General features: G+C 51.4%; 1 protein-coding gene across 1 annotated transcript; it reads right to left on the minus strand.

Annotated features, from left to right (window-relative positions):
- Positions 1-27,545, minus strand: waplb (WAPL cohesin release factor b). The gene is made up of 20 exons (XM_048986753.1): positions 27,226-27,545; positions 24,731-25,194; positions 18,762-19,398; positions 17,639-17,952; positions 16,222-16,343; positions 13,990-14,088; positions 13,423-13,587; positions 12,192-12,328; positions 11,986-12,097; positions 11,609-11,836; positions 9,742-9,853; positions 9,517-9,614; positions 9,322-9,398; positions 8,021-8,160; positions 4,472-4,587; positions 3,834-3,998; positions 3,502-3,709; positions 3,338-3,426; positions 2,465-2,560; positions 1-2,210 (listed from the first exon to the last, which is right to left on the minus strand). The coding sequence occupies exons 2-20, from the start codon at positions 25,170-25,172 to the stop codon at positions 2,145-2,147; spliced, it is 3,423 nt and encodes a 1,140-aa protein (XP_048842710.1). The 5' UTR covers positions 25,173-25,194; positions 27,226-27,545; the 3' UTR covers positions 1-2,144.
- Between the last annotated feature and the right edge of the window lie 228 nt (positions 27,546-27,773).

Raw genomic sequence — 27,773 nt, forward strand, 5'->3', positions numbered from 1 at the left:
TGTATTGAAAGTAGCAATTTTATTGGAGTTAAAATTATGTACAGGTAATCAAAGACATAATTCTTGAAATTGGTACAAAGTTCTTCCTGCAGTTGGCTTTGTATACTTTATATTGTACTTCAAATGACACAACTGAGAAACTGTATAAAATAAAAATAGGATTGAATTCAGAAAAGTAGTCTACGATTACAACTTTCAATTGCCGGTATTTACAGAACTATTTACATTTTGCTTTTTCCCATTCATTTTCAGATTCGTAGATTAATCTCTCGTAAACGTCAGTGTCCACCTCGGTTTTACAAATACGAGCAAATCAGCTGCTGCTGTGAAAGGGGCTTGAATTGGCCCAGAGTCTGCTAGGAATACAAGAGGCAGAACGTTTGACTGGTTCCTTACGAAATATATCTGCTAAAACTCAAAGCCGAACAGGGCCTCAACAGGGAAGCAACACCACAAGGTTTAAATATACAAAAGGACTTGTTAAATTAAATTAACAAAGGTTCTAATTCTGGTTGGGCACGGGCGACCCCCTCCCCAAAAAAAAAAAATCCAAGACACAGCAAACCCCTGTCCTTATTATGTTAACTGCCGGTGGGTCTTGCGATCAAACTCAGGAATAAATCAGCTTACTGCGCATGTGCGGATGGAACCTACCCTAAATCGGCGCGCAAACTAAATGCATATCAGGGTGTAATACATCACAGCTCCCTGTAGGACCCTCGAACAGAGCCTACATTTCACTAATATATTAAAACAAAAACATTTAAAACAGATACTACCCCCCCCCCCCCCAAAAAAAAAGAAAAAGTAACATTCAAACAGAAGACTGGGTGTGAGGTGACTGAAGCATCATGGGACAAAAGTTAAATTCAAGTGCTTCAAATAAAATATGAATGGTTTTCCAGTCCTGCTAAGGGATTTGTTTCCGACATTGTTTTGTAGTAAAAGCATACAGATAACACTTTTAAAAGCATGTTCTGTGGGTAAGCAGTGAGTGGGGGTGGGGGTGAGGGGGGTTAACACAAGGCTGGATAGACTCGCGGTTCCCGCCATGCGGGATCCAGGTCCTTTGCCAAGCTACGCATCTCATGCTGTGAACTTGCCCATTTCACTCTACTATTGGAAGAAGGAAAAAAAAAAAAAAAAAACGCACACAAGGACCTACAAGCTCCAGACTGAAGAGCATCTTTAACTAACACTGGCTTCGCACCTTAAGATAGGTGGTGATGGAAACACCGGGAGATACTCGCCACGGACAGCCAGCTACGGAAGAGGCGCTGCCAGTGTGCACGTCTACGGGGCGGCCCAGGTTTTTGCCGGACCGTGAACATCTGCTCCGGAACCATCCGGGGATACAAGATGAATCCTGCAAACATACCCGGAGTGCTCCTCTCTGACCGAAGAAGCGAGCACGGGGCCCCGGCGAGAGCGAGGAGATGTGAGGAATCGCCACGCATGCAGCCGCGCTTGCAGGAGAGAACCATGAGCAGGGCAGGCAGCTATGGGCCGGTTCCAGCCAAGGAGCTCTGGGCACAATCTCCCGGCTGCAGACGCTGCACGCGACTGCAAATTAGCCCGGACACGGGTCATGCGGCCACTTGGACAGGAGGATGGGCTGACGGGGGGAGGGGGGGGGCAGAAAGCCCTGCCCCTTCCGTTCTCATTGGTGCCACTCGCGGCTGAACGAGGTCGACCCAGATGAGCGCATGCCGCAGTGGGGGCCACAGTGGGGGCCTGAGACCGCGAATGACAAAAAAAGAGGAGGTTCGTCAGTGACGCCGGAGACAGTGCAGAACACCTCCCTCTGGCCTGGACGCCTCGCGCTAACGGACCTGACGACTATCGATAAGCTATGTGTGGAACGGTCACTGGAAATGGTTTTTTATTTTTATATATATATGCATACCACTCGAAACATGTTCTCTCTACCAGTATGACTGACACCTGGGGGAGGGGAGGTGAAATTAAAGATAAGGTAAGTTGAACATCGTTATTGGCCTCACACTCTTCTGGTGGGGGGAGACTGGCGGCTGCATTTCTGCTGACAGCGAAGCTGCTGCTGCTTCTGTGACAGGTGGCCTCTCCGTGCCCCCCCCCCTCCCCCAGCCAGACGGTCCGGCTTCCTCCGGCGCCGAGCCCAGCCGCTAACAGTGCTCCAGATAGTCAATGACCCGGGAGATGGACTTCTGTCCTGTGGTGCCAACGTCACACTGCGAACAAAAAGAGCGAAGAGGGGGTGTGTTACCACAGTAACATTCTACACACGTCGGGGGGGGGGGGGGGGGGGGGGCTGCAGTCAGCGGTCGACAGACAGCAAAATGAATACCACACATGTCACAGCACACTTACAGGACAGAGGGAAAGTCAGGGGGGGGGTTACTGTGCAGAATCGGGGAACGGGCTTCCCTAGACCCCCACACAGCAACGGTGGAGCCGCCGAGGGACACCGGCCAGCACCACTCACCGTGAGGTTCATGAAATTCAAGAACTTCTTGAGCATTTCTGTCATGATGGAGAAATCCCCTTTGGGTAGGTTCTCTCGCACAGTAGTCACATTCATCTGCAACAGGACAGCAGAGCAGGCCTCAGTCAGTATCCTTCTGCAGACCCTTTCATGTCATCGTCACATCCGGCCCTGAATCCACACCAGGCATTCTGTACTTCCCAACTGCTCCTGGCTTGATGCGGACAGGCAGGCGCACCGGACGACCTTCACGTGGCCGGCGAAAGGCCACCGACAGCAAGATTTACCCCCGTTTATCAAAGAGATTGTAAATGACCAAAGGCATCAGTCATAAAACGCCATCCCTCTTAGAAGACCATTGCTTTTAATGAAAATCTGCTGGACTAATAATGTGTAAAAGGAGCCTCATTACACTACACAGGATATCACAGGATTTTAAATGACTGTGACAGTCTGCTTCAAAATTTGTAATTTTCTACAAAAGGCCTCCTGAAGGCCAATAAAGTGTACGGAGGAGATTGATGGCATTGTAAAGGTCTCATCTGTCAGGGCCGAAGAGGAACACGGGCGTGACGAACACAATGACGAATGACCGGGGGCCTGGGGCCTGGGGGGGGACTCCTACGGGGAGGTGCTACTGCTGGCACACCGAAGCACACAATGCATTTCCTAATTCTTCCTTAACAGGCCCATGACACAGCCGGACGCCATGCACCATCCCATACGAGTACACGCTCTGAGAAACAGCTTCATATTTTATTTTCTAAGTTTATTTTTACCACGATCGTGCCAAGATGACAAAGTAAAGACGAAGTGGCCCTGCTGATGAGGACAGGGACTTACGGGACCCCGCACACGTGGACGGGGACTTACGGGACTCCCTTGGCAGAGGCAGCCCAGTAACAATGCGGTGTAGGAGGCCACAATGCTGTCCTCCATGTGCTTCCCAGCATGCTGCAGAGCTGTGGGCGAAACGGAACATCAGCGAGAGCTCGTACCTACCTAGCAGATCGGGGAGGCACTGAGGGAGGCGTCACCTTTGTTGAGGTCCAGCTCCTCCTCCTCCTCCTCCTTCTTGTCTTTCTTGTCGACGTTGTCGTCGTTCTCGGCCGCCACCCACTGGATCTCGCCGGACGTCTCCTGCCACTCGCCGCTCTGATCCTGCTGTGGCTTGGGCGCGTCATTGATGAAGTCGTCAGTCTCGGCCTCCGCCAGCACCGCCGCCCGCTCCCTCTGGAGGAACAGCTGCGAGGGCACGGCAGGACCTTTCAGACGCCGAGTTGCGGATATCCCAAGGGGGCAACCAGCAGGAGCCCCTCTAGCAGCTAAGTGAGTAAACTGTGTGCGCGCATCACAGTGGTATCCTTACCTGCACCAGGACAGCGATGGCGCTCTGGGACCTCTCTGCCATGAGCTCCTCACCTTTGGCCAGACACACAGAGTCGAAGGGCGCGCTGGACTCCAGCTCCATCTCCACTAGACAGTGACGGTTCCTGGCACTGTACTCCACCAGGTTGATGAGCAGCCCCAGGCCCTGTGCAAACAAGCAGCCTCGGTCACGTGACCGCACCCACGATCCACTTCCTGACGTTAACGTTCGGTCGGTGGGGCCGGATGTGAGCAGAATTCACTGGAAAGCGGGCAGGTGGACTGTCGGCCCATTTTGCATGGATGAATCCCAAACCGGCTGCATAGCGCTCCGGTGACAGAAGGCTGGTCTCTGCAAAGAGCCTGACTGACTCACGGGCCCAGGAAGGGGGGAGCCAGAGTCAGTGACACAGCAAGAAAAGGGAAGAACGGATGCAGTATTTTTAAAAGCGCCCTGGTACATTAGTACACATCACAGCCTTTAAAAGGGAGCCGTCTGAGGCGAGATCTCCATGCGTCACACAGCGGCTAATCTGCAACGGCCACGACGTGCTGCATCAATGGGACATATTCAATCTTTGCCCCCAGCCCCCCAACCTGAGACGGCCCACCGTTATGGGGGCGACGACAGCAGCATACCAGCACGCGGATGTCGAAGCGCTGCTCCTGAGGGAGGTACTGTGGGACCTTCAGCACGCAGTTCAGCGCCGTCACAATGAGAGCCTCCTGCTCACCTGTCTTTGTGCTCCCCCACTCTGAGGAGAGAGAACGAGGCACGATGGTGAGAAGGCGGGGGGGGGAGGACAGATGGAAAAGAGGAAGAGGAGGTGAAAAGAATAGGAGGAGGATGAGAGGTAGAAAGGAGAGCGAAAGGAAGAGGGAGATGAGGAGGGAAGGGAAAAAGAGGGGTTGGAGGGAGGAGCCTCCTCCTTGCACCGAGCGCCTTTATGAGGGACCTCCTCCTCCTCGCAATGAGCGCCATTATGAGCGGCCTCCTCCTCCTCGCAATGAGCGCCATTATGAGGGGCCTCCTCCTCCTCCTCAGACTGAGCGCCTTTATGAGGGACCTCCTCCTCCTCGCAATGAGCGCCATTATGAGCGGCCTCCTCCTCCTCGCAATGAGCGCCATTATGAGGGGCCTCCTCCTCCTCCTCAGACTGAGCGCCTTTATGAGGGGCCTCTTCCTCCTCCTCGCACTGAGCGCCTTTATGAGGGGCCTCCTCCTCACATTGAGCGCCTTTATGAGGGGCTTCCTCCTCCTCCTCCTCGCACTGAGCGCCTTTATGAGGGGCCTCCTCCTCCTCGCACTGAGCGCCTTTATGAGGGGCCGCTTCCTCGCACTGAGCGCCTTTATGAGGGGCCTCTTCCTCGCACTGAGCGCCCTTATGAGGGGCCTCCTCCTCCTCCTCGCACTGAGCACCTTTATAAGGGGCCTCCTCCTCCTCCTCGCACTGAGCACCTTTATAAGGGGCCTCCTCCTCGCACTGAGCGCCTTTATGAGGGGCCTCTTCTTCCTCCTCGCACTGAGCGCCTTTATGAGGGGCCTCTTCTTCCTCCTCGCACTGAGCGCCTTTATGAGGGGCCTCTTCCTCCTCCTCGCACTGAGCGCCTTTATGAGGGGCCTCTTCCTCGCACTGAGCGCCTTTAAGAGGGGCCTCCTCCTCCTCGCACTGAGCGCCTTTATGAGGGGCCTCCTCCTCCTCGCACTGAGCGCCTTTATGAGGGGCCTCCTCCTCCTCGCACTGAGCGCCTTTATGAGGGGCCTCCTCCTCCTCACACTGAGCGCCTTTATGAGGGGCTTCCTCCTCCTCGCAATGAGCGCCATTATGAGGGGCCTCCTCCTCCTCCTCACACTGAGCGCCTTTATGAGGGGCCTCCTCCTCCTCGCACTGAGCGCCTTTATGAGGGGCCTCCTCCTCCTCGCACTGAGCGCCTTTATGAGGGGCCTCCTCCTCCTCGCACTGAGCGCCTTTATGAGGGGCCTCCTCGCAATGAGCGCCATTATGAGGGGCCTCCTCGCAATGAGCGCCATTATGAGGGGCCTCCTCGCACTGAGCGCCATTATGAGGGGCCTCCTCGCACTGAGCGCCATTATGAGGGGCCTCCTCCTCCTCCTCACACTGAGCGCCTTTATGAGGGGCCTCCTCCTCCTCGCACTAAGCGCCTTTATGAGGGGCCTCCTCCTCCTCGCACTGAGCGCCTTTATGAGGGGCCTCCTCCTCCTCGCACTGAGCGCCTTTATGAGGGGCCTCCTCCTCCTCGCACTGAACGCCTTTATGAGGGGCTTCCTCCTCCTCCTCCTCGCACTGAGCGCCTTTATGAGGGGCCTCCTCCTCCTCGCACTGAGCGCCTTTATGAGGGGCCTCTTCCTCGCACTGAGCGCCCTTATGAGGGGCCTCCTCCTCCTCCTCGCACTGAGCACCTTTATGAGGGGCCTCCTCCTCGCACTGAGCGCCTTTATGAGGGGCCTCCTCCTCGCACTGAGCGCCTTTATGAGGGGCCTCTTTTTCCTCCTCGCACTGAGCGCCTTTATGAGGGGCCTCTTCCTCGCACTGAGCGCCTTTAAGAGGGGCCTCCTCCTCCTCGCACTGAGCGCCTTTATGAGGGGCCTCCTCCTCCTCGCACTAAGCACCTTTATGAGGGGCTTCCTCCTCCTCCTCACACTGAGCACCTTTATGAGGGGCTTCCTCCTCGCAATGAGCGCCATTATGAGGGGCCTCCTCCTCCTCCTCACACTGAGCGCCTTTATGAGGGGCCTCCTCCTCCTCACACTGAGCGCCTTTATGAGGGGCCTCCTCGCAATGAGCGCCATTATGAGGGGCCTCCTCGCAATGAGCGCCATTATGAGGGGCCTCCTCGCAATGAGCGCCATTATGAGGGGCCTCCTCGCACTGAGCGCCATTATGAGGGGCCTCCTCCTCCTCACACTGAGCGCCTTTATGAGGGGCCTCCTCCTCCTCGCACTGAGCGCCTTTATGAGGGGCCTCCTCGCACTGAGCGCCTTTATGAGGGGCCTCCTCGCACTGAGCGCCATTATGAGGGGCCTCTTCCTCCTTCCCGCAATGAGCGCCATTATGAGGGGCCTCTTCCTCCTTCCCGCACTGAGCGCCTTTATGAGGGGCCTCTTCCTCCTTCCCGCACTGAGCGCCTTTATGAGGGGCCTCTTCCTCCTTCCCGCACTGAGCGCCTTTATGAGGGGCCTCTTCCTCCTTCCCGCACTGAGCGCCTTTATGAGGGGCCTCCTCCTCACACTGAGCGCCTTTATGAGGGGCCTCCTCCTCACACTGAGCGCCTTTATGAGGGGCCTCCTCCTCACACTGAGCGCCTTTATGAGGGGCCTCCTCCTCGCACTGAGCACCTTTATGAGGGGCCTCCTCCTCGCACTGAGCACCTTTATGAGGGGCCTCCTCCTCCTCGCACTGAGCGCCTTTAAGAGGGGCCTCCTCCTCCTCCTCCTCCTCGCACTGAGCGCCTTTAAGAGGGGCCTCCTCCTCCTCGCACTGAGCGCCTTTATGAGGGGCCTCCTCCTCCTCGTAATGAGCGCCTTTAAGAGGGGCCTCCTCCTCCTCACACTGAGCGCCTTTAAGAGGGGCCTCCTCCTCCTCACACTGAGCGCCTTTATGAGGGGCCTCTTCCTCCTTCCCGCACTGAGCGCCTTTATGAGGGGCCTCTTCCTCCTTCCCGCACTGAGCGCCTTCATGAGGGGCCTCCTCCTCACACTGAGCGCCTTTATGAGGGGCCTCCTCCTCGCACTGAGCGCCTTTATGAGGGGCCTCCTCCTCGCACTGAGCACCTTTATGAGGGGCCTCCTCCTCGCACTGAGCACCTTTATGAGGGGCCTCCTCCTCGCACTGAGCACCTTTATGAGGGGCCTCCTCCTCCTCGCACTGAGCGCCTTTAAGAGGGGCCTCCTCCTCCTCCTCCTCGCACTGAGCGCCTTTAAGAGGGGCCTCCTCCTCCTCCTCCTCGCACTGAGCGCCTTTAAGATGGGCCTCCTCCTCCTCCTCGCACTGAGCGCCTTTAAGAGGGGCCTCCTCCTCCTCGCACTGAGCGCCTTTATGAGGGGCCTCCTCCTCCTCACACTGAGCACCTTTATGAGGGGCCTCCTCCTCCTCACACTGAGCGCCTTTAAGAGGGGCCTCCTCCTCCTCGCACTGAGTGTGCTAAGTCAGGCTCGGCCTCACTCACCATTGTCGTGGGTCAGGTTGAGCAGCACCCCGATGATGGCCCGCATGCAGTCCTCCACCGCTTTGCCCACGTTGCTGCTACGGTCACCACTCACCTCCCGGCTGTAGCGCTGGATCATCGCCTCACAGTGCCGCAGTGCCCTGGGGGGGCCCGAGAACCTCAGAGCACGGATCAAGCCTGGCCAGCGGGGGCCGCTATACCAGAGCCTATCTGAGTTTTTTTTTGGAGGGGCATAACAGGGGCCTTAATTCATGCAGAGGGGCCAGCCTTATTAGCCAATGATATGTTATGAAATGGTCAGTGACAACGGATGGGGCACTCTGGGAGTCAGTCAGCTTTTCAGATACCCTTGTGGCTCCACCCTTGGCCAACATTAACAGACACAGAGATGCACAGGGTGCAGCCCAGAGGGCTGTACTGGGATCAGTCACCAGTGTGGCACTGACGTGACGTGGAGACAGGATGCCTGGTGCATGGTGAGCGATGGTACCGGCACGTAGTGCAGATGATAATGCGATTATACTAACAGGAAGCCATTATTTACAGAAACAGATGGGGTGCGTTCATTATTGGGGGGGCCTTAACGAGGGGCCAATTTTGGGGCTCTGTCCCCCACTACGGCCCTGTAATCAAATTACAGTGCTGGGGTGGATGGGGGGGGCAGCAGACTGTGTCCCCCCACCCCCAGTCGCCTAAGCCTCCCGCTGGCCCCCCTGCCCCAGAGAAATCCGGGTTGTGGCCTCAGCAAGGATGCGCTAACTCAATTAAGAGCAGAAAAATCCTTGACAAACCCCGCGTAGCAGCGAGAGTGACCCCAGATCAGGAGGGGGTGGGCTTTCACTGCATTCCACATGCCCGCGTCTCCGTGTCGAGCTGCACTGAAAGCGGGCAGGAGCAGCGGCGTCTGCTACAGGCCACGCCTCCTGAAGGGCTCGGGGATTATTTTACGCATCGCTGTTGCGCTTGAGAGGCACAACACAGCTGGCACCGCATTAAACAGTGAGGCGGAGGATGAGAAAACATGCACTAACGCACACGCACGAGCACATGCGTGCGCATGCAGCCGAAACGAGGCAAATTAACACAAACCTGGAGCATTATGGTTAAGCCTTTAAAGGGAACATGACGTGTTCGGTCCCCCACGTAAATCATTCCGCCAGAGAGCCACCAGTCGGGGTGACTGACAGACTCTCGGGGGCGGAGTTTGGACAGGAATGGGATGCGCGATCGATCCCCCCCACACAACCGTGCAGAATGGGCGGCGGCCCGACATTTCCGGCATGTGGATCTCCCGAACTTACTTGGCACTCGAGATGATGAGCTGTGACTCCTTGTAGGCGATTAGGTAGCCCTGGTTCTCCGGATTGTGAACTGTCACCTGAGATGAAGAAATGAGGGGAGTGAGACTCCGAAATGGCGGAAAGGACGTGCCACTCCTGGCCCGCGCCAAAGATCCACGCCACACGCAAACACAATAAATAACGCGGAAGGCTTACGCTCTCCAGGACCCGCAGACACCGCTCCGCTCCCCACAGCGAAGCAACCAGGTTCTCCTTGTCGTCTTCCTGACTCAGGTCATCCACACACTCCCTCACTGCGGGAGAGAGACGAATCCGTCACAGAACACGGGTCCACAAAGCAGAACCTGCAAAACTACCTACGAAGGCCCACCCTAGTCCCAACAGCACTTATGCAAACCCCCCCTCCATTCCGCCTCTTACCTTTATCCACAATGTGGTCCAGCCCCCCCAGCAGTCGGAGCTCCTCTTTGAACCAGTCGCCTGCCCGCTTCGAGGTCAGAGACAGCAGTGTTTCCATGGCTAAATGTCCCGTCTGGGGGGGGGAAGTGGAGTCACCATCAGCCAATTCCATCTCAGGGTGCAATGAGCGTTTAATGGACTGTGACGTACTCCTGCAGCGGCCCGACGGCTAAAACTGTTCACACCTCTCATTCGGTAAACCGGGGGGGAAAAAACACACATTTTTAAAGTGCTACATTTGCACAACGTTTATGCGACCCATCTTCAGTAACAGCTTGTCCAAAGTCTGCGTCGGCGTCAATCTCACATGCCTCTCAGGCAGGGTGATTCCAGGATTTCCAAACGTGGAGGAGTATAAGAGGGGCCATAATTCATACAGAGAGGCCCACCTATCATTAACCAATGCAATGTTTAGAATCACTGAGTGACAGGGTAGGGAGCCAATCAGCTTTCAGCTGAGGCCAGTGCTCCTGCAGCCCCCACCCTTATCTGAAGTGGACGTCTTTAGCTTGAACATCTCAACTGAGCCGAGCCAATAGGAGCTTAGGTTACTCAGGTAACACTTGGAGCATGGCTACATCTCTGTGAGAACACAATTTGCTAGTGTTGAGCTCCAATTAAGGTTCATACTTGGTGTTCTTTAGCGCTGCCCGATTTAAGGCGATACCGACATCTGGAAACCATGTGAAAGTCATCAAATGGCCTAGTGCCAAGCAGCCATGTAAAACTCTTTACGAGCGTGGTTTTACACTCCATACTGTAAATTCCCAAGCTTAAGTGACTGACAGACAGGCTGATTAACACCAGCATCATTACATTCAGCTTTATTACCCTAAAATAGCCCAAAGACGCCCAAAGCTATCACTCAACACTGACCTGTACTTATGATTCCTACTGTGTCTACCTGTGTAACGGCTGACCCTACCAGCCATGGGGAATATGAACAGTCTGTCATGCTCGCACGGACACACTAACAGATGCGTTTCAAATAGTTTCCACTAGAGGGAGCAAAGGATGTCACGGGGAGCAAAAACACCTTTTATATCTGAAAGAGGTGGCTTGGGGCGTGGACAGTGCCCCTGTGACAACATGCATGCCCCCCCAGCAGCCCCCCTAAATATACTAATTGGGTCTGAATAATTGCATTATTATTATTATTATTATTATTTAAATTTATATATGTGGGCTAAAATTTTGTGCACCGGGTGGCCAAGTGGCTTCAGTTTGCGAAAAGCGAAGTTAAAGACAGAAAAAGATAATCAAGCTCGTGGAAGCAAGACAGTCTGAACGAGGAATCAGAGCTAAATACACATTTGTAAAAGCTTTAAAATGTCACTGCAAAGCACTGCATAAATAACACTGGTTTTAAAAACTTCTGCTTCCTAAAGATGGCAATCTAGCGCAAGTAATAGTTGTTGACATCAAGGCCAAATGCATCTGACCGCCACCTAACAGACCAACTGGCCCCAGTCTGGTCCACCCAATTGAAATGGTCTTAAACTGCCACTGATATCAGAGCTGCTCAGCTGGCACTTTCATGCAAAGTGACTTATGCTCAGCTGTGGGTTTTACCGGAGCAATTCCGCTTAAAGTACTTTGCTAGAGAGTACTAGAGGAGAGCTCCTGCCGAGAGCTCGTCTGGGAGGCTTCGGGCCGAAATCGCGGCCCCCCTGCCATTCAGTGACATTTGCAGCGGTCCAAAATGAAGAGGTGTGTTCTTGGGGTGTATTAATAGGACTGACGGCACCGGCAAGGTTCATCACAGCACACGAGCAGGGAATTTGAGAAGGCCGAAGAGCCCCAGTCACGATCCCGGATGAAGGCTCACCGTGATGTTCTCCAGGTCCAAGTGCTTGTTGTGCACCCTCTCACACAGCTTACGGATCTTCTCCTTGACTCGGCTCATCTCCTTGGCCGTCATCTGGTCCTCGGCACTGTAGTCCTGGTCCAGCTCCAGGAGCCGGATCATTAGGTCCAGGCTAGCCCGGTCCAGGTCCATGTTGAGCCGGTCCCGGCTGAGAATGTACATCAGGGAGGCCGTGCACAGCGCCAGGTTCTGAGATGCGGGGGAGGAGCGAGTGAAACTCAGTTTATAGAGGAATGGCAGCAGTGATGCCCTTCGGCGTGGGCGCAAATAAAGCCAGCGTTAAGCAGGAGGGCAGAGGGCATCCCTCAGTCTAACAGTGATTATGCCGGTGGGCGTACCGGGTGTTGAGGGGCATCGTTCAAGGTCTTGAACACCTGGGCGACCTTCCCCCGAGCTCTCAAATGCATCCTGAAGCTAGGCATGGCACACCTCGTGGCAAGGCTGATGACACTGGAGCCGGGGGGATAAAGACATGTAAAAAAAATGAAGGTGCAGATCATTTCAGGATCGGAGGGGTTGGCGGCGAGCTTAAGATAGACGTTACCTAAGGCAGCGCGTGTTGAGCGGCTGGCCGCTCTTAAGGCCCGTGGCCAGGTACTCGAAGTCATCTGTGAACTCCTGGTTCTCGCCAAACTCAACCACGTCATTGAAATGCTTCACGTGCTGGACGACGGTGTACAGCTAATCGGGGAAGGGGGAGGGGGCACAAAGACGAGCATCATGCACAACAGTGACATCAACTATAAACTTCTGCTCTACAGCGCCCCCTCTTGGCTGCAAATAGAACTGGAAGTATGCAAAACACAGTACGATGTGGGATTTTTATAGAAGTTTCACAGAAGGCGAAAAAAAAAATAAAATAAAAAAATCACTCTTGGTGTCACCACAGCACGGACCGAAGAACTAAAGTCTGCTAACATGCAGCGGTCTGGCTCCAGGCAAGGGGATTTGCCGAATACATTAAAGCCGTCCAAAGCACCACAATGGACACGTGTGCGATAAAGATGCCTCCACATCCTTGATGGATACAGCAGGACCTGAGAGGACTAGAGCCCAGTTATTCTTAGCATGGGGGGAGGGAGAAGAAAACACAGGAGTGCATTTCCTGGTCAACGGCCAAACGCAGAACATGGGCGTAAATGAAAGTGCAGGTGGACTCCAGTAGCATAACGTGCACTGTATATATTTTCAGAGGGAGCTTGAGCAGAGAGCGGCAATTAAAGCAAGTGACCCTGTTTCGTCAGCCAGAAATAACGACAGATGATTCATTTTAGAAATTTAGAGACATAACAGAGACTTTTAACCAATAAATGTGACTGAAAGGTTGCAATATACACTTAGGACTGCCAAGCAATTACGTAAACCATGCATTCAATATTGCTGCAATTCCTTTGAAAGGAGCAAGATGTAAAAATACTTCCAGGTTTGCTAGCAAAGCTGGCGGGGGGAGGGGTGATCATGAATGTGTGAGTGGGGGGAGGGGTCAAGCATTATTTTGCTTTTCTTTCCTTGAAAAGAGGCTTTTAAGTAGCTTGAATAGAAATGTTAAATTGTTTCTGTGCTGTACGGGGTTTAAGTGTTGTCTAATGACCTGATGACCCCTCCCTGTGCATGGTCTGGCCTCCTGGGGGGGCGTTCAATAATAATCATCCATCTTAAAAGCGAAGCATCAGGTCCCCAGGCTGTGGTGTGGGGGGGGCCTGAGGCTGGCCAGGAACGTGGGCAGAACCCGTACAGGAAACAGATTCACCGGCGCCTCCCGGAGTGAGGCTCACCTCCTTGTGCTCCTTCCTGCATTTCAGGGCCGTGACGATGTCCTGGCACGGCTCCGCGGGGAAGGTCACCGACTTGATGACTTTGGAGGGAGGCGGCGGCGGTTTGAACACCCCCTCGTCGTTTTTGTGGGAGTTGGTCTCCTTGCTGCCCCCTGACAGACTGGCCTGCGGGGAAGGAATGGCCGGAATTACGGACGCAGGAAGCAAAAGACGGAGCGAAACGGACTGTGGAGCAGGAAGGCTGGGCCGCGGCGTTTTAAAACGAGCGAATGCGAACACCACCTTTCCAAGGCCATGCATTCTAAAATGTTTATTAAAAAGAATTAAACACAGCCTACAGGCACTGACTGGAGCAGGGCTGCAAAACACGTGCGTGACAAACAGCCCTTCCCGGGGTAATAGTGGGGGGTGTAGTTTGACATTTCAGCTCAGCCACCAGATGCACAGAGCCTCATTTGCATGGGCTTGGCTGAGCTTCAGCCGAGGAGCCTGGGAGACAATAGGCCTCTTTAACAGGAGCGGCCATTCTGATTGGCCGGGGGAGTCAGGCAGGACAGACAGTCTTACCGGAGCAGTCTTCGAGCGGGACAGGGGCGGCGGCGGGAGCAGATCCTCCGGTTCCGGCTGGTTCCAGTGTCTGGCGTTGTAGACGGCTTTGGTGGGGGACTGCAGGGAGGGGGTGGGGGAGGGGGAGTCAATGCAGGCTCAGTGAACCCACCCAGGTCTTACAAAGGCCCTCGCTGTGAGGGGCCTCCAAGGCAGCCCAAAGCCCCGATGACATCATTTCCATGTTGCCATTAGCCTAATGGTGGGTCACCACAATGCCTAGGAGGACAAACACAGAGTCCGCAGGAGTGTGGAACATTCTTGATCTTCACACACTCTTAATAATCTCGCTGACTAGCCTAACATGAGACTTACAAACAGCCGTGAGGACCATTACGTTAAAGGGGAAATCAATCAATGCACAGTCAGTGGTATTTATGTCGGACATCATCTACTTGCATATCTATCAGGCTGATTTGCCCAAAGAGACTTACAGAAGAGGGATGGGTTCAAGGGTTGGGATTCAAACCCATGACCGTTGTGTTATTAAAAATGTTGAGCTACAGGAGTTACACCTACACCATCTTCATCACCATCATCATCAACCGGGCATCTTATAGGTATTTGTCTTTGGTTCAGTTTGACACATTTGAACAAATGAACACCAGGACACTCGATCCAGTCAAGTGGGAGGGGGAAGAGCTCCACCTGAGCGGGTCACAGACGCAGCCCGGCAGGACCGACGCGCTGCGGGGAGACCCTCCCCTTTTCACAGGGTCGGGAATTCCAAAGCCAAATCTCCAACGTGGAAGCAGCAGGATTCATTACGTAAAACAGACGCCCGGCATAAGGGAAAAGAACAAACCAAAACAGACACGCACACTTTGCTGGCCTGCAATGCCATTTAACTGCAGGGCGTCGGGATTAATCGTCAGGGTGATAATACCGCAGAGGACTCTCTGGAGGTAACGGGTGGCGGGACTTACGGAAACCACCAGCGATTCCGTGACGGCTGTATTACAAAGCAGGGCTGCAGCTATAAGACGCTCCCCCATCTCGCCCACTGACATTTCCCAAAACTCCAAAGCACCCCTGCCGTGGTCCCTGTCCACAAAGGCCAGCGCATGTGGATGATGACGGAAATGACAGAAGCTTTGTAATGAAAGACTGCAGGGGAGAGTCCTACGATTGATAATTCAAGCCCTCGGAGCGGGACATTCGCACCTTTACGGAAACCTGATAATGTGTCACAAACGCGCCTCCCTCTGGCGCAAGGGCCGTGTGATCATACGGAGACAATTACAATCAAGCAATAAATGGCCATAATCGGATTAATCATCGTTTAAAAAAAAAAAAAAAAAAACGAGTAATGATTACACTCCTGCCAGTCTTAATTTTCACATTTAAACAATTATCACTCAGTTTTCACCCACCGTTTTAAAAAATCTAATGGGCTGTAATAAGGACGGGCACATTGCCAAAGTGGTTCTGGGGGGAGACGGCGGTAACCAGCATGCACACAAACTGGAAACGATGGGAAAAGAGAAACGACCACAGAGAAGACCTTAAAACCAGACTCCACAGCTGGAACACACTCTCGTTCTAATTAAAATGCCTTACGCTTACTGAAATGATCCCTTACCTACGACAACCTGTAGGGGGAGAACAGGCCACCCAAGACAGGCTGTAGAACACCCCAGTCGTTTAATGGGTCGTTTTACTGTCAGCTGCTCCGACCAGCCTAGCAGACATGTGTTACCTAATCCTGAAGCACTGACTGCGTGCAAAACAAGCAAAGATCTTGTTGGATCCTCCAACCTTTGACATCTGCAAGGAAGTCCCTCGACGGAGAATATCCGATTCCCCCCAAAGCACGTAGTTAAATCCACTCCACCCGACAGTCATCACTCCAAACACATGGGCCCATTGGGCCCGGATCATCAGCCAGACGATGCCTGGCCCACTCTGAAGCACATGCCGGACAGCAGCTGGTGGCTAACAGACTATTCAAACGGCTGAGCCTCAGCTTCCAGATCCAGCAAAAGACCTTCTAGACTAATCACAAGTTCATCAGACGCAATGATCCTCTCAAGTACCTCCGGTTGATATTACACAGAACGGAGAGATATCGATTAACAGGGTAGAAAGGAAGAGAAAAGGACAATGCAAGCGAATGCAATCTAACATTCGGCTTAAGAGAGACCACACAAGCACTGGGCGCTGTATCAGAAGTCCGCATGATATAGTGGTTACCTTCTTGGGGCCGCTGAAAATCTTCCGGCTGCTTTCCTTGGATTTCTCCGACTGCTTTCCCTGGGACCTCTTCTGCGCTCCGGGTGCCACTGGGCAGGAATCCTCCGAGTACTCAGAGACATCTGCAGGAAGGGGGGGAGGGTGGGGGCAGGTGAGGGTGAGACCGGTGAGGAAGGCAGGAGACTGGAGAAGTCTTCCCCAACCCAGTCCTCGGGGACTCACAGACCGTCAACATTTCTGCTCCCACTTGGGAGGGAGCAAAAACATGGACTGTCTATGGGTCTTGGAGGACCGGCCTGGGAAACAACGAGTTAGAGGAAGATGGGGAAGACAGCAGGAGATTCCAATGCTTCGGACAAAATAGGACACATGACACGACAGCAAAGTCCTCATAGGCAATTAACCAGCGAAGTTCAAAAATGTAGCTAAAAGACACAAAACACCGGGGTGGAAGGGGGGCTTAAAGAAACAGCTGATGTTGATTTGAGATGATATTATAACCTTTAAGCTAAACTTCACAACCTGTGAGCTCCTTGACAGAGACTTCTGATCATTCTGATTCTGAATCCACAGATCTGCTCCTAGCAAAAATAACCATTAGACTCCAGGAAGTACATTTTTGCACATTTAAATATTGGGGCTGCAGAGGAGCTTCTTACCGAACCGTGACGGAACGAGTCTGGACAATCAGGATGCTACTGCCCCCTACAGACAGCTACCGGAACACGGTAGGTAGCTTAACCGCAATTACAACTGCAGGTGCTGATGACACAAATATAAAGTCGTCAGTTGTCTGTCAAGCCAAGACACGAGCGAGGCTCCTGCCGTCCGACGGGATTTACGTTTACTGCGGGGCTCGATGAAGCGAGCTCAGAAGCTTAAGAGGGAAGACGATGTAATTAAGCAACAAAACGATCCGCATTTGCGCTATCGGCTCTGCAAAATTTAAAAAAAAAATACCATTATGCCGTTAAAGGACTTACGCCTCATTCTGCATGCCTGTTAAATGGGGCTTACAAGCGAGCTGCGTAAATAACCGACAGCTTTTAGCAAAGTGCTGCTTTTCCTCTCACAGGACACCTATACCCCTCTCTCAGTGAAGATGGCTCAGCCCAGCCATCTAACATGGAGCCTGCAGGGCTTCACAGCTGGGCTCAGCATTCCGCCCTGGGGGGGAACATCGCTGGCGACTATAAATTGCAATGTGACTGTGCGTCGTAGGGTGAGAGCAAGTGCCCTGATTGAATGCTCAAGCTAATGCCTCTGTCCAAAGCACTTTCACCCAATTATACATTAACTCTAACAGGGTCATTTGGTTCTGTATCTCCAACGTATAACTACAGGGACCCCCTGGACCCAACAACCATATGTGAATCTCCGGAATCCGGCTGATGTGAAAGTGGAACGGATAACCTACCCGTGTTTGTGCTGGCCTGACTGTCCTGGCTGTCAGCGCTTAGGGGTGTGGCCAATGTCGCCTCGGTGACGGCCGCTGCTGCCGCCGCCGCCGCCGCCTTCTTCTTGGCCCTCTTCTTCTCGGCGGCCAGCGAGCCCTCGTCCTCCTCATCGCTGTCGCTCTCGCTCAGGTCGTCAAAGCCGAAGTACTTGATCTTGTAGGTGGCACTGCCCGACGCGGCGGGATCCCCGTCGGCCCCCTGGCCCTCGCTTTCCTCGAACCCGAAGAAATCCAGCTTGGTCTCCTTCTTGGACTTGCTTTGTGCGGGCCGGAATCTGCATTGCAGAAGAGAAGGCTTACATGCGTACCTTGGCAGTCACTGGAAGCTCAGCCCAGCCCTAATCATGCCTAGTCGCCTCCTTGACCGAATGAATGTGCTTCACTTGCACATCGCTTTGGACAAAAGCATCTGCCGAGTATATAAAGTGTATAAAAGACATGGGTTTATGAACTGGCGGCTGCATTCATAGGTTATAACCCCGCAAGAGAGACACGACCTCAGAGGCCTAAGGAAGCGATACGCACACTGAGCATGCGAGAGCCCAGACGCGCCGTCGGAATTCACCGGAACCGAAGCTAGGCTAGGAAGGAACGACTTTACTGCCTCTGCCACAGCTACCATTAAATGATGAAGACAGCACTCATGTTAAATAGCAGGTGATACGACGGTTATTTTTTAAAAAAAGAATTTCAGATAAGATTGATGTCAAAGTTCTTGATAGCTACAGCTACAGCGGGCCACACGCTCACAGAAGTTCAACAGAATTAAAAATGAGAATCACTAAAACATGTTTAGCCAAGACACGGTTTTCAGGGTCACAATGCAGGTCGTGTAATAATTACACGCTGCTAAATGTGCCAGAGTCGCTATCTGGTAATCACTAGAAGCTCCTTCACGTGCCTAAAGCAATTCACAGCTGCCTCTTAATTTGTCTTGCCTCATGTGAGCCGCGATAATGAAAACCGCCTTGCTGTTAAATTTAGCTTAGGGTGCCCCGCCCTGTTTTGGTCACGTGATCGTGGGACCTGCCTTGCACAGAAATGACACACGCGATAACGGCACGCCATCGGCCGGACGGCATACCTGGCAGGCTTGGCGGCCACCACCTCCGTCTTCTTCCTCAGACGGCCGGCCTCTCCCAGGTCAGCAGGCGCCGTCGTGGAGGTGAACTCCTCCATACTCCTGTCCATGGAGTCCTGGATGGTGACGTTGCAGATGGACAGGCAGGATGGGTGCAGCACCGTGTAGTCCCGCGTCCGGCCTCTGGGGGTGCCGTCCACCTGGCCGCTGACCCTGAGGGACCCGGAGCTGGACAGCGGTTTGCCATCTGCACCAGTCGCTTGTCTGGCCTTGTTGGGCCGGTGATACGTCCTGCAGTTGGGGGGACGGGTGAGCCCCTGCGAGGGATCCTCAGCCGGCACCTCGCTGTCGCCCGTGCCGGGCTCCCCGCTCTCCCCTACGCCAAGGAAGTCCCCACACAGGTCCGAGGCCACGTCCCCCCCGCCCCGCCCGTCTCCCACCTTCCACGCGGATGCCGGGTCGACCAGCTCAGAGCTGGACGACACCGACAGACCAGCCACAGAGTTCCAGCTGCCCAGCGGATCCCGGGCCTCAGTCTTTAGCGTGGTACTCTGGGAGGTGGGCTTCTTGTCGCTTTCCGAGGCGTTTTTATACCAGGAATAGCTGTCCTTCGCTGCTCCCTCGCTCGACCATGTCCTCCCTGGGAAGAGCGGAGGGGACGTTAATGGCCAATATCCAGAGATTGCAAGCATCCAGCGTGTAAACAGTCAATTACGCTGCCCAAATACATCTCCTGGAAGACTGTCCAGATGACACTTAAACACTGTCTGCTCTGTCCCCCTTTGTTTTCATCCATTAGTGCTTTATTTTCCCCATGTATACAGATTTATGTGGAGGTTGCAGGAGGAAGAGATAGAGCCACATCTATTCTTACACCTCCCAACTGCTGGACTTGTCATGCAGATCCTGCACCCCCAGGTCTGGGGCTGTGGATGCACCCGCCACACCACAAATTTGGTGTCCCAAGGAGAGTAGTCCCTACTCCCAGCTGGGAGAAGCAAAGGGTAAAGCCCCGGGTTCGAGGGGAAGCTCCGTCGCTCGTTACATGTGTCCGGGTCAATGCCCGAACAGGAAGACGCATCAGTGTACTGTAAGTGACATAAGACCGACACGACAAACATCTGCTGCCACACAGGACTTAAGCCACAGGCGCTTCCGAGTCACGGGACAAAGCGCCAGGTTTTGGGAGAACTGCAATTCCGCAGCTGCAAACTGCACTGCTGCCGCCACGGCCTTGCGTTGCATAACAAGGGTGAACATCACAACACGCTGGGCCCTTGTGTTATCTTCAGGTGGCAGGAGCCCTACGACTCTTCACAAGACAGATCTTCTCTCAGATAGGAAACCATAAGACGCGATCCCGGGGTGAAAACATCCAGTGCGAGAGCGGAAATACAACACAGAAAGGTGCGAGCAGGTTGAGGGCGGGCACAGACCACAACACAGGGCACCTGGCACCTGGCACCTCCGCCATGCGCCAATCGGCAACCGGCACCCCGTCCTACCAAACACAGCCAAGGCAACAAGCACTTCATCCTTACAGTGAAACCCCTCGCCATCAACACTTCATCATATGCTGTGTACTTTAAAAACATTCATAAGAAAGCATCACTGCAGGGATGCAAATAACTGTACAGTGTCTAAAAAAGGTCATTTTTATAGCAAAAGACCAGAGATTTTTTTTCCATAAAAGGGACTCGTCTGTACAGAAAGCTTAGTCGGCTAGTCATAGAACAATATGCACTGGCAAGTCTGCCATTGTGTTTCCAAGGGAACCACTCAGGAAACCAAGAGCACACTGGCACAAGCCAAGTACTCCACATGAATGACATCCAGTGACGAACCTGGATCTACATGGCATTTTAAAACAAAGGCAGCCTGATTATGGGCCTTGTATCAGACGATACAAATTCATGCTTATTTATAAGCAGTTTTATAAGGGGGGGGGGGGACTACTTCACGGTCTCACTAAGAACAGTAAGTTGTTGTTAAACAAGATGAAGGATCTGAAGAGCAGGTAGCTACAGACGCCCACAGCGCGAAAAGTGGGCCAGCAAATGGTTTGTTAGCCTTCTCCTGAATTCTGTGGCGTTCATTCGACAGAATTGTTCAGAAGTACGACAAAAGCACAAGACAAATGATGCAGTTCCTGCCTGCGGGAAACTCGGAATATTCCGTCCCAGTTGCACGGCCCTGAGTGGAGGCGTCCAGTCGCAGGTGACGGGGACCGACGTGCGAGACACCGATGCCGCAGGGACTTCGCTAGAGCGCGCAGTGATGGCTCATCGTCACAAACGCAGCTAACTGGACTGCATGGAGAAAACTAGGGAGATTTGGGGAGGTTCAGACAGGTGGGAACAAGTCCAGGACCCCAGTGCCATTCCCCCGTTCAGTGGGAGAGAGACCGGAAGAGACACCAGCTCAATCTACGCACCATGCAGAAGAGATGCTTGATAATGAGTCAGGTATCTCCCAAGTCGGCCCCAGTCACTGCGCACGGCTTCTGCTTCACTGCATATTATTCTCCAGTTTACTACATTACATACTATCAAAATTAATTATCTTGGCTTTTGAACAAAAGTCGTCCTAAAAACCATCAGCAGGTCACCTTCCCCCTGTAAGATCGAGGTAATTAAGCCTGGGTTATTAAGCCCCTCCGCAGGTAAACAGACGCTCCACTCGATCGCGTTTCTCCACATGTACTGTCCGACCAGCTCCGTGTTGTGACACACTGACATTGCCTCAGCTCTGGTGTGAATCATCGCTTACAAAACACTCAGAATCACTGCAGTCATCCAGTTCCATGATGGCAGTATTTACATAACAGGTTACAGAATTATGCTTAACACCCCGTATATTTAAAACAGCCTGTATACATTCTAACCATATCAGTGAGACTAACTGGACACCATGCAGGACACACCAGCTTCTCCAGTTTATTTAGTGTCTCTGAAGCGCCTTTGGATTTGACAAAGGTCTATGGCAGTGTTCCCAAAATCCGGTCCTGGAGGGCCGGTCTACAACACAGTTTGCAGGTTTCTCTGCTCAAACACACCTTATTCAGCTCACCAGCCAATTGCCGAGTTTATCGTGTGTGTTTTAGCAGAGAACCCTGGTCTTTGACATTAGGCACGCAGAAAAAGGACACTCCTCTTATATAGTTATAAAGACCGTCAGTACACATTTCACTGAGAAACGCTTCACCGGTGATGTACAATGAGGAATTAAACTTCGCACCTCAGTTTAATAGATGTTCTCTAAATGGAAAGTGTTACCCAGCTGACAAATGGTGTTTATATGAAGATATTCCGGCAGCTTTGCAGTATGTAAACATTACAGGTTCATCCTGATAGCTGAAGAGGGTAGCTGTGCAGCATGTTATGACAATGTCGAGAACTCCCTTTGCAGGGTGGATACCCAGTAACACATATTCCATATTTATTAAGTTTTATCGAGTCACTGGGGGATGGTTACTTTTATTCTTTAAACTTCAGCAAGACTTTAGCAAGATGGTTTTAAGGTGAATCATTTTCTATTCTTAAATATCCACTTACAGAATTTACACTTTCAAAAATAAAACTCAGAAAACTACTTATCAAACAGAAGTTCACTAAAGAACACTAAACAAGTACCTGAGCCATATCAAAGAGCCGTTTCTGAGTTTTCAAATAATTAACCTCATTAAAACCCCCAATAAAACCCATCAGTTGATGAGCCCTTCATAGTGTTCAATAGGCATTAGCATTAATGTGGCCGCAAAGTCGTTTTAAAACTTTATTTAATCCACACACATTGATCTTTTTATTCCAATGATTCTAAGCAGTTAAAGGAGCCTTAAAACCACTGACCGGTGCCCTTGAAGCGGTCATCCTGCATTAAACTGATGCTTAAGGGTAAAACCAATTTCAATTTCTGTAGCACAGATTACCACACCATTAAGTTGCACCGGTCATGTTCAAAATGGAATAAAACAATTAGCAAGAAGCTGATTGGCTATTGACAGCACACAAGCCAATGCTGTTACTGATGTTGAGCCGTTTATGGGCAATGGACTGACTTTGGTTTCTTCTGAAACCAGTTTGGAAGTTAAGCCTTCATGTAGGTACTGCTTATGCGAAGGACAGCAGGTTCTGCTAGCAGTTCAGCAACCACACCTGTGACATCCAAACGGGTCTCTCTGTTATACCCTCACACAAGGAGTTTCACCCGAATTATTTCATTCAAATTCAGCCTGCTGTACCGGCAGGTAAACAGAAGCTTGTTAAAGTCATACTGGATAAAATCGTCTGCCTGATTAGCTAACAGGAGGGGTGAGGAGCAGATTCAACTTTGTGAGTCAGCCCAGCGTTAGAGCGCTGCCTGTCTGATTCGAGGCCGTCATGCCAAGAATGTGTCCAATGTCCGATCCCCGCGTAGCCAGGCCTGCCGTCCCAGAGTGCCCCCCACGGACCCGTCTGGGCCTGTCAGACACCCGCCGAGAACAAGTTATTGTCATCTTTTTGATATGCAGTTCCAGTGACCCTGGCCACATGCAAATCACAGCCTACGAGGCTTCTTTCTGATAACAATAACAAAAGAGAAGCAGGGAACGTCTGCAACGCGTGGGGGCTTTCTGTGCGCAAACCCCCCCAGGTCAAGACACACTGCAGCACAGCATCCCATTCAGATCTGTTCCTTTCAATCCTCCTGCACTTAATGGAGTTACTCTCCAGCAAGACCAAAAATAACCAGCATTAGCGATGAAATTTTTGCTTGTGCAGCATTTTTCCCCAAATTAACTGCAGCTTCAGTGATAATCATTCAAAATATACCTTCTAATTCATTACAGAACTGAGTATACATAACAGTGTATTCGACCAACTATAGATGTACCCTTGATAGGCTTAATAGTATTGTTTTTAAATTGATGTTTAAACAAAGGCTTTTGTGACCTTCTAGCTCAGTGTTTTCCAACCCGGTCCTCAGGGACCCACAGACAGTGCACATTTTTTTTGCTCCCTCCCAGCTCCCTATAAGCAAAAACGTGGACTGCCTGTGGGTCCCCAAGGACCTGACTGGAAAACACTGCTCTAGCCTAAAACCAGACCTTGTACTGTGCTTTGATAGTTTTCGCTTTGATTTGATGATGACATGCTGCAAGACCAAGCAACCATCAACTTTCAAAAGGAGCTGATCCTCGGACTGTGACGAGGTGGACTGCCATGTATTTTAATACCCACTTATTGGAGATAAATTATATTTTTTCCATACTCTACACCAGTGTTTCCCAACCCAGTCATTGGAGAACCTCAGACAGTCCATGTTTTTGCTTCCTCTCAGCTCCCAGTGCGCCTGCAGCAGGTATTCAGTGTTCCTGATTGGCAGGGAGCTGGGAGGGAGCAAAAACGTGGACTGTGCGGGGTTCCCCGAGGACTGGGTTGGGAAACACTGCTCTACACACCACCACTCTGGATAAGAGGCTCTGTTGAGAATGTAAACACTAAACACTACTAAAACATACACGATAGCAGACTATTTCCTGCATGCCTGTTGGGGCAGGCAGCCCTGATAGCACACAAAACACAGACTAACTGCAACCATCGGTTGAATTAACTGTGTCGGTGGGACTCAGCAATTACTTTAATTTTATTCATTTTACTTTCTTGTGGATTATCTAACTGTAGTAACTGAGCAAAGACCACTGACCTACTGAATTCTCCTGTCCTTGCATTTTAAATGCATAAGCTAAGTCTACGCCACTTAGCAACACACCACGACAACCTGACAAGGACCATTTACATAAGTCTCTAATCCCACAGAGGGTGGGATTTTCCAGATGCTGTCAATCTCTGATTGGTTGATCCTGATGCGATGCAGCTCAGTAACCAATAAGAAGCGGCAGACAGCAGTAGGCATAAGGCTGGCAATACAGTTACCGACAAAAGGCCTGGAAACCAGGAGGTAGCACACAACAGACAGTCACGAGCACTTACCTGTATTGCTGCTGAAGGCCCAGCTGCTGGTGTCCTTGTCACTATCCAAGATGGCACCATCCCAACCGGGGGCAGCGGCCTCTATGCTAGCTGACTGAGCCACTCTGCTGTTGGGCCCGAACGGGGTACGCGGCCTCTCGCCGCAGCTTGGCTCAGCGGGCGGGGCCCGAGGCTGAGCAATGTTGCGTGAGGTGACGGGCTTCGAGTCGTCATCGCTGTCGAAGCCGAAGGGATCCTCTGAGCTGTCCTCTTCCACGCGACGGGGCTTTTTGGGAAGCTCGCTTACCTCGGGCCGGAAGCCCGGCCTCTTGGAGCCCACCGTAGCCGTTGTCTCCCCCCATTTGGTGCTGAGGGTGGCCTTCTTGTTAGAAAATATCTCATCGAACTTGGAGCTCCCATCCCCTCCCTTGCGACTGTAGGTTTTACCAAATCGTGATGTCATTGTGATGCCTGTTTCATATTCTCTGTTCCAAAAGGGGGGAAAACAGATGAGGTTCGATAAGTATTCCCAATTTATATTTGTTACATTCCAAAGCCACAAACATAACTTTCTTTTAAGTCATGCAGTCACTCAGTTTTCCAAAACTAGACGAAGACTGGGAGGTCAAACAGATTTCTCCTTATTAAACTACAACCACATAAAACACAAGTTTATGTCAAGCATTTTAATAGCTACAATTCTGCTCTGCAGAACAGAATGTAATTTTGGGCGAAATCCATTTGTACATGACAAACAGCTCCACGAAATATTATTCAATCATCAGCCTTCAGGAGCTTAAGGATGAATGTGTCTTTTTCGAGTTCCAGATCTGATAAAGCACAACTTCTAACCTTGGCATGACCGCATTTGAAAAAGCACAATAGGCAGCTTACAAAAGTCATACTTCAATCCACAGACAAGCTTCAAAAAACTGCATTAAATTAAACTATAAATATACACACACATTTTGACAGCAGAGCACATAAAATACATCCTGAGTAGCCAAGAAACGGTCAAATACTCCTCCAGCAGATGCTAAACTGCTCACGTTGCAGGTCAACAGACAAAATAACTAAAGATCAAAAGAAATCTTTAAAGCTGTCCGCAAGGGTTATCTTTTCGATTCAAGCATGCAACAGAACAGTATTAGTTTCTCCAAAAATCTTTTACTTGTCATAGTAGCTGTATACTGTGTTAGATGCTTCTTGATAGCCAAAAAATATTCTTCACCATAATTTCAAAGGTACATGAGTGTAAACATATTCTCTGTGTGGTATATATTTCAATATGAAATAAATACAGGTGATGTACAATGAGAAATTAAAACCCCGTATTGATAAATCAGCTGCACTCTCCATAAACAGGAAAACTTTCAGGATTTTCTGAACTGGTAATACACCCTACCACTAACTCCAAGAAGCACAAAATTTCCGGAAAAACCATAACTTCCATGATGAATCGGTCATGATGAGGGAGAAATCAATGACTAGCCAGGAGTGGGGGGAGTTAATTTCTGATACGTGATAGTTGCTGGTAAAGCACTGCGCATGCGTAATCCCCGAACCGTGTCTCAAACTGGAAAAGATGGACCCATCCAAAGGACTCCATATCGGCGTATTTGACATACATTCCAGTTATTATACCGAAACTCGCTCCAAAATTGAACGAATATCCGAATAACAACAATATAAGGTGAACTGATGTCGAGGCAGATTTAATGCATGGGGTGACTGTAAATGGCATTCAGACAGGCATGCATACCTATCACACTAAAGACATTTACTTACGAATAGGAAAAGAATCGCAATATTAGACTTTTTCATTATTCAAACCCTGCTATGTGGGAAGCAAACCGAAATACCGGCAGATACGTCCCACCTTAGGAACACCTATGACGTTATTTCACAGTTGTTTGTATGATACGTTAGTGTTCAGTATTTGGTTTTATTTAGCTGAATACCGTCTCGCACACACATTAACACAGATTAATTCAGAAGCGGACAAGGGTCCAGCCACCTAGCTCATTAGCCAGGTAAGCTAACGCTCATCTAAGCAGATATCGAGAGCAACTCCATCCAAAGGCCCGTCTAAGATGCGTGCCGTTATCAAAATACCATGCACATCTTTACTTTTACCCACAGAAATGGAGCCCGCTCAAACGTCAATATTTCCAAGTAGTCAAAGCAGACGAAATAGCTCTCTGCCTGCTGAAAATCAAGCGTGACTTTGGAGGAAAAGCTGTATATCTGGCCATGCAGGCAGAAGCCTCAACGTGTTTCCCATTCCCTGTGGTTATATAGCACAGCTGACAGCTGCCTGTCCCAGCACAGTTATTTACATCAGACTTTAAGGACGAGAGGATCACCGCCGGGTCTGCTAGCTAACTAGCTAGCATGTTAGCTACACTAACCTCACTTCTCAGCATGTAAGGTCCCGTGTAACCTTCATCCAACTCCGAACTACCATTTTTTAATTACATCACCGTACCAAAAAGGCACCCGGCGAGGTAACCGACCTATCTGCCGCTGGAGAAGGCCGAACCGCTTCAGTCACACTCCGGAGACGGCCGCTTCTTTCCACTCCAACCGACAGGGCCTCTTCTCTAAAACCTCCTCGCACAATATAAACAAGGCGCCAACTACTTGAAGCGAAGCCGGCTGCGGTGACTTCAAGCAATGCGACGATTTTCGCAACACCGGCGCCAATAACAATGCTTGTTTTTAAAGTTGTAATTCTCAAATTGTTAAGTACTTGGCTATTTAAAACTCGACTGAGTCGATTATGCTTCGCCGATGGCTTCCATTCGGATTCCCCCCCCTCCCTCGTCCCTGCGCTGCCAACAACACCGTCACTACTCCGCAAACTGAAAATTGACCAATCAGAAAGCCAGACGTTGGCATGTCATTCTTAGTCAGCCGCGCACCGAAGATGTAAAATAAGACACTATTGGTTGTCGGCTGAAGGAAACGATTCGATAGTGAAAATAAAGAGCGAGTGGGCGGGATGGAGGGAGGGACGTCGATGCGTCAGGAATAAAACGCAATCACGTAAGGTGAAAGGCCC

The sequence above is a fragment of the Brienomyrus brachyistius genome, chromosome 20 (assembly GCF_023856365.1).
Source record: "Brienomyrus brachyistius isolate T26 chromosome 20, BBRACH_0.4, whole genome shotgun sequence".
Lineage (NCBI taxonomy): Eukaryota > Metazoa > Chordata > Actinopteri > Osteoglossiformes > Mormyridae > Brienomyrus > Brienomyrus brachyistius.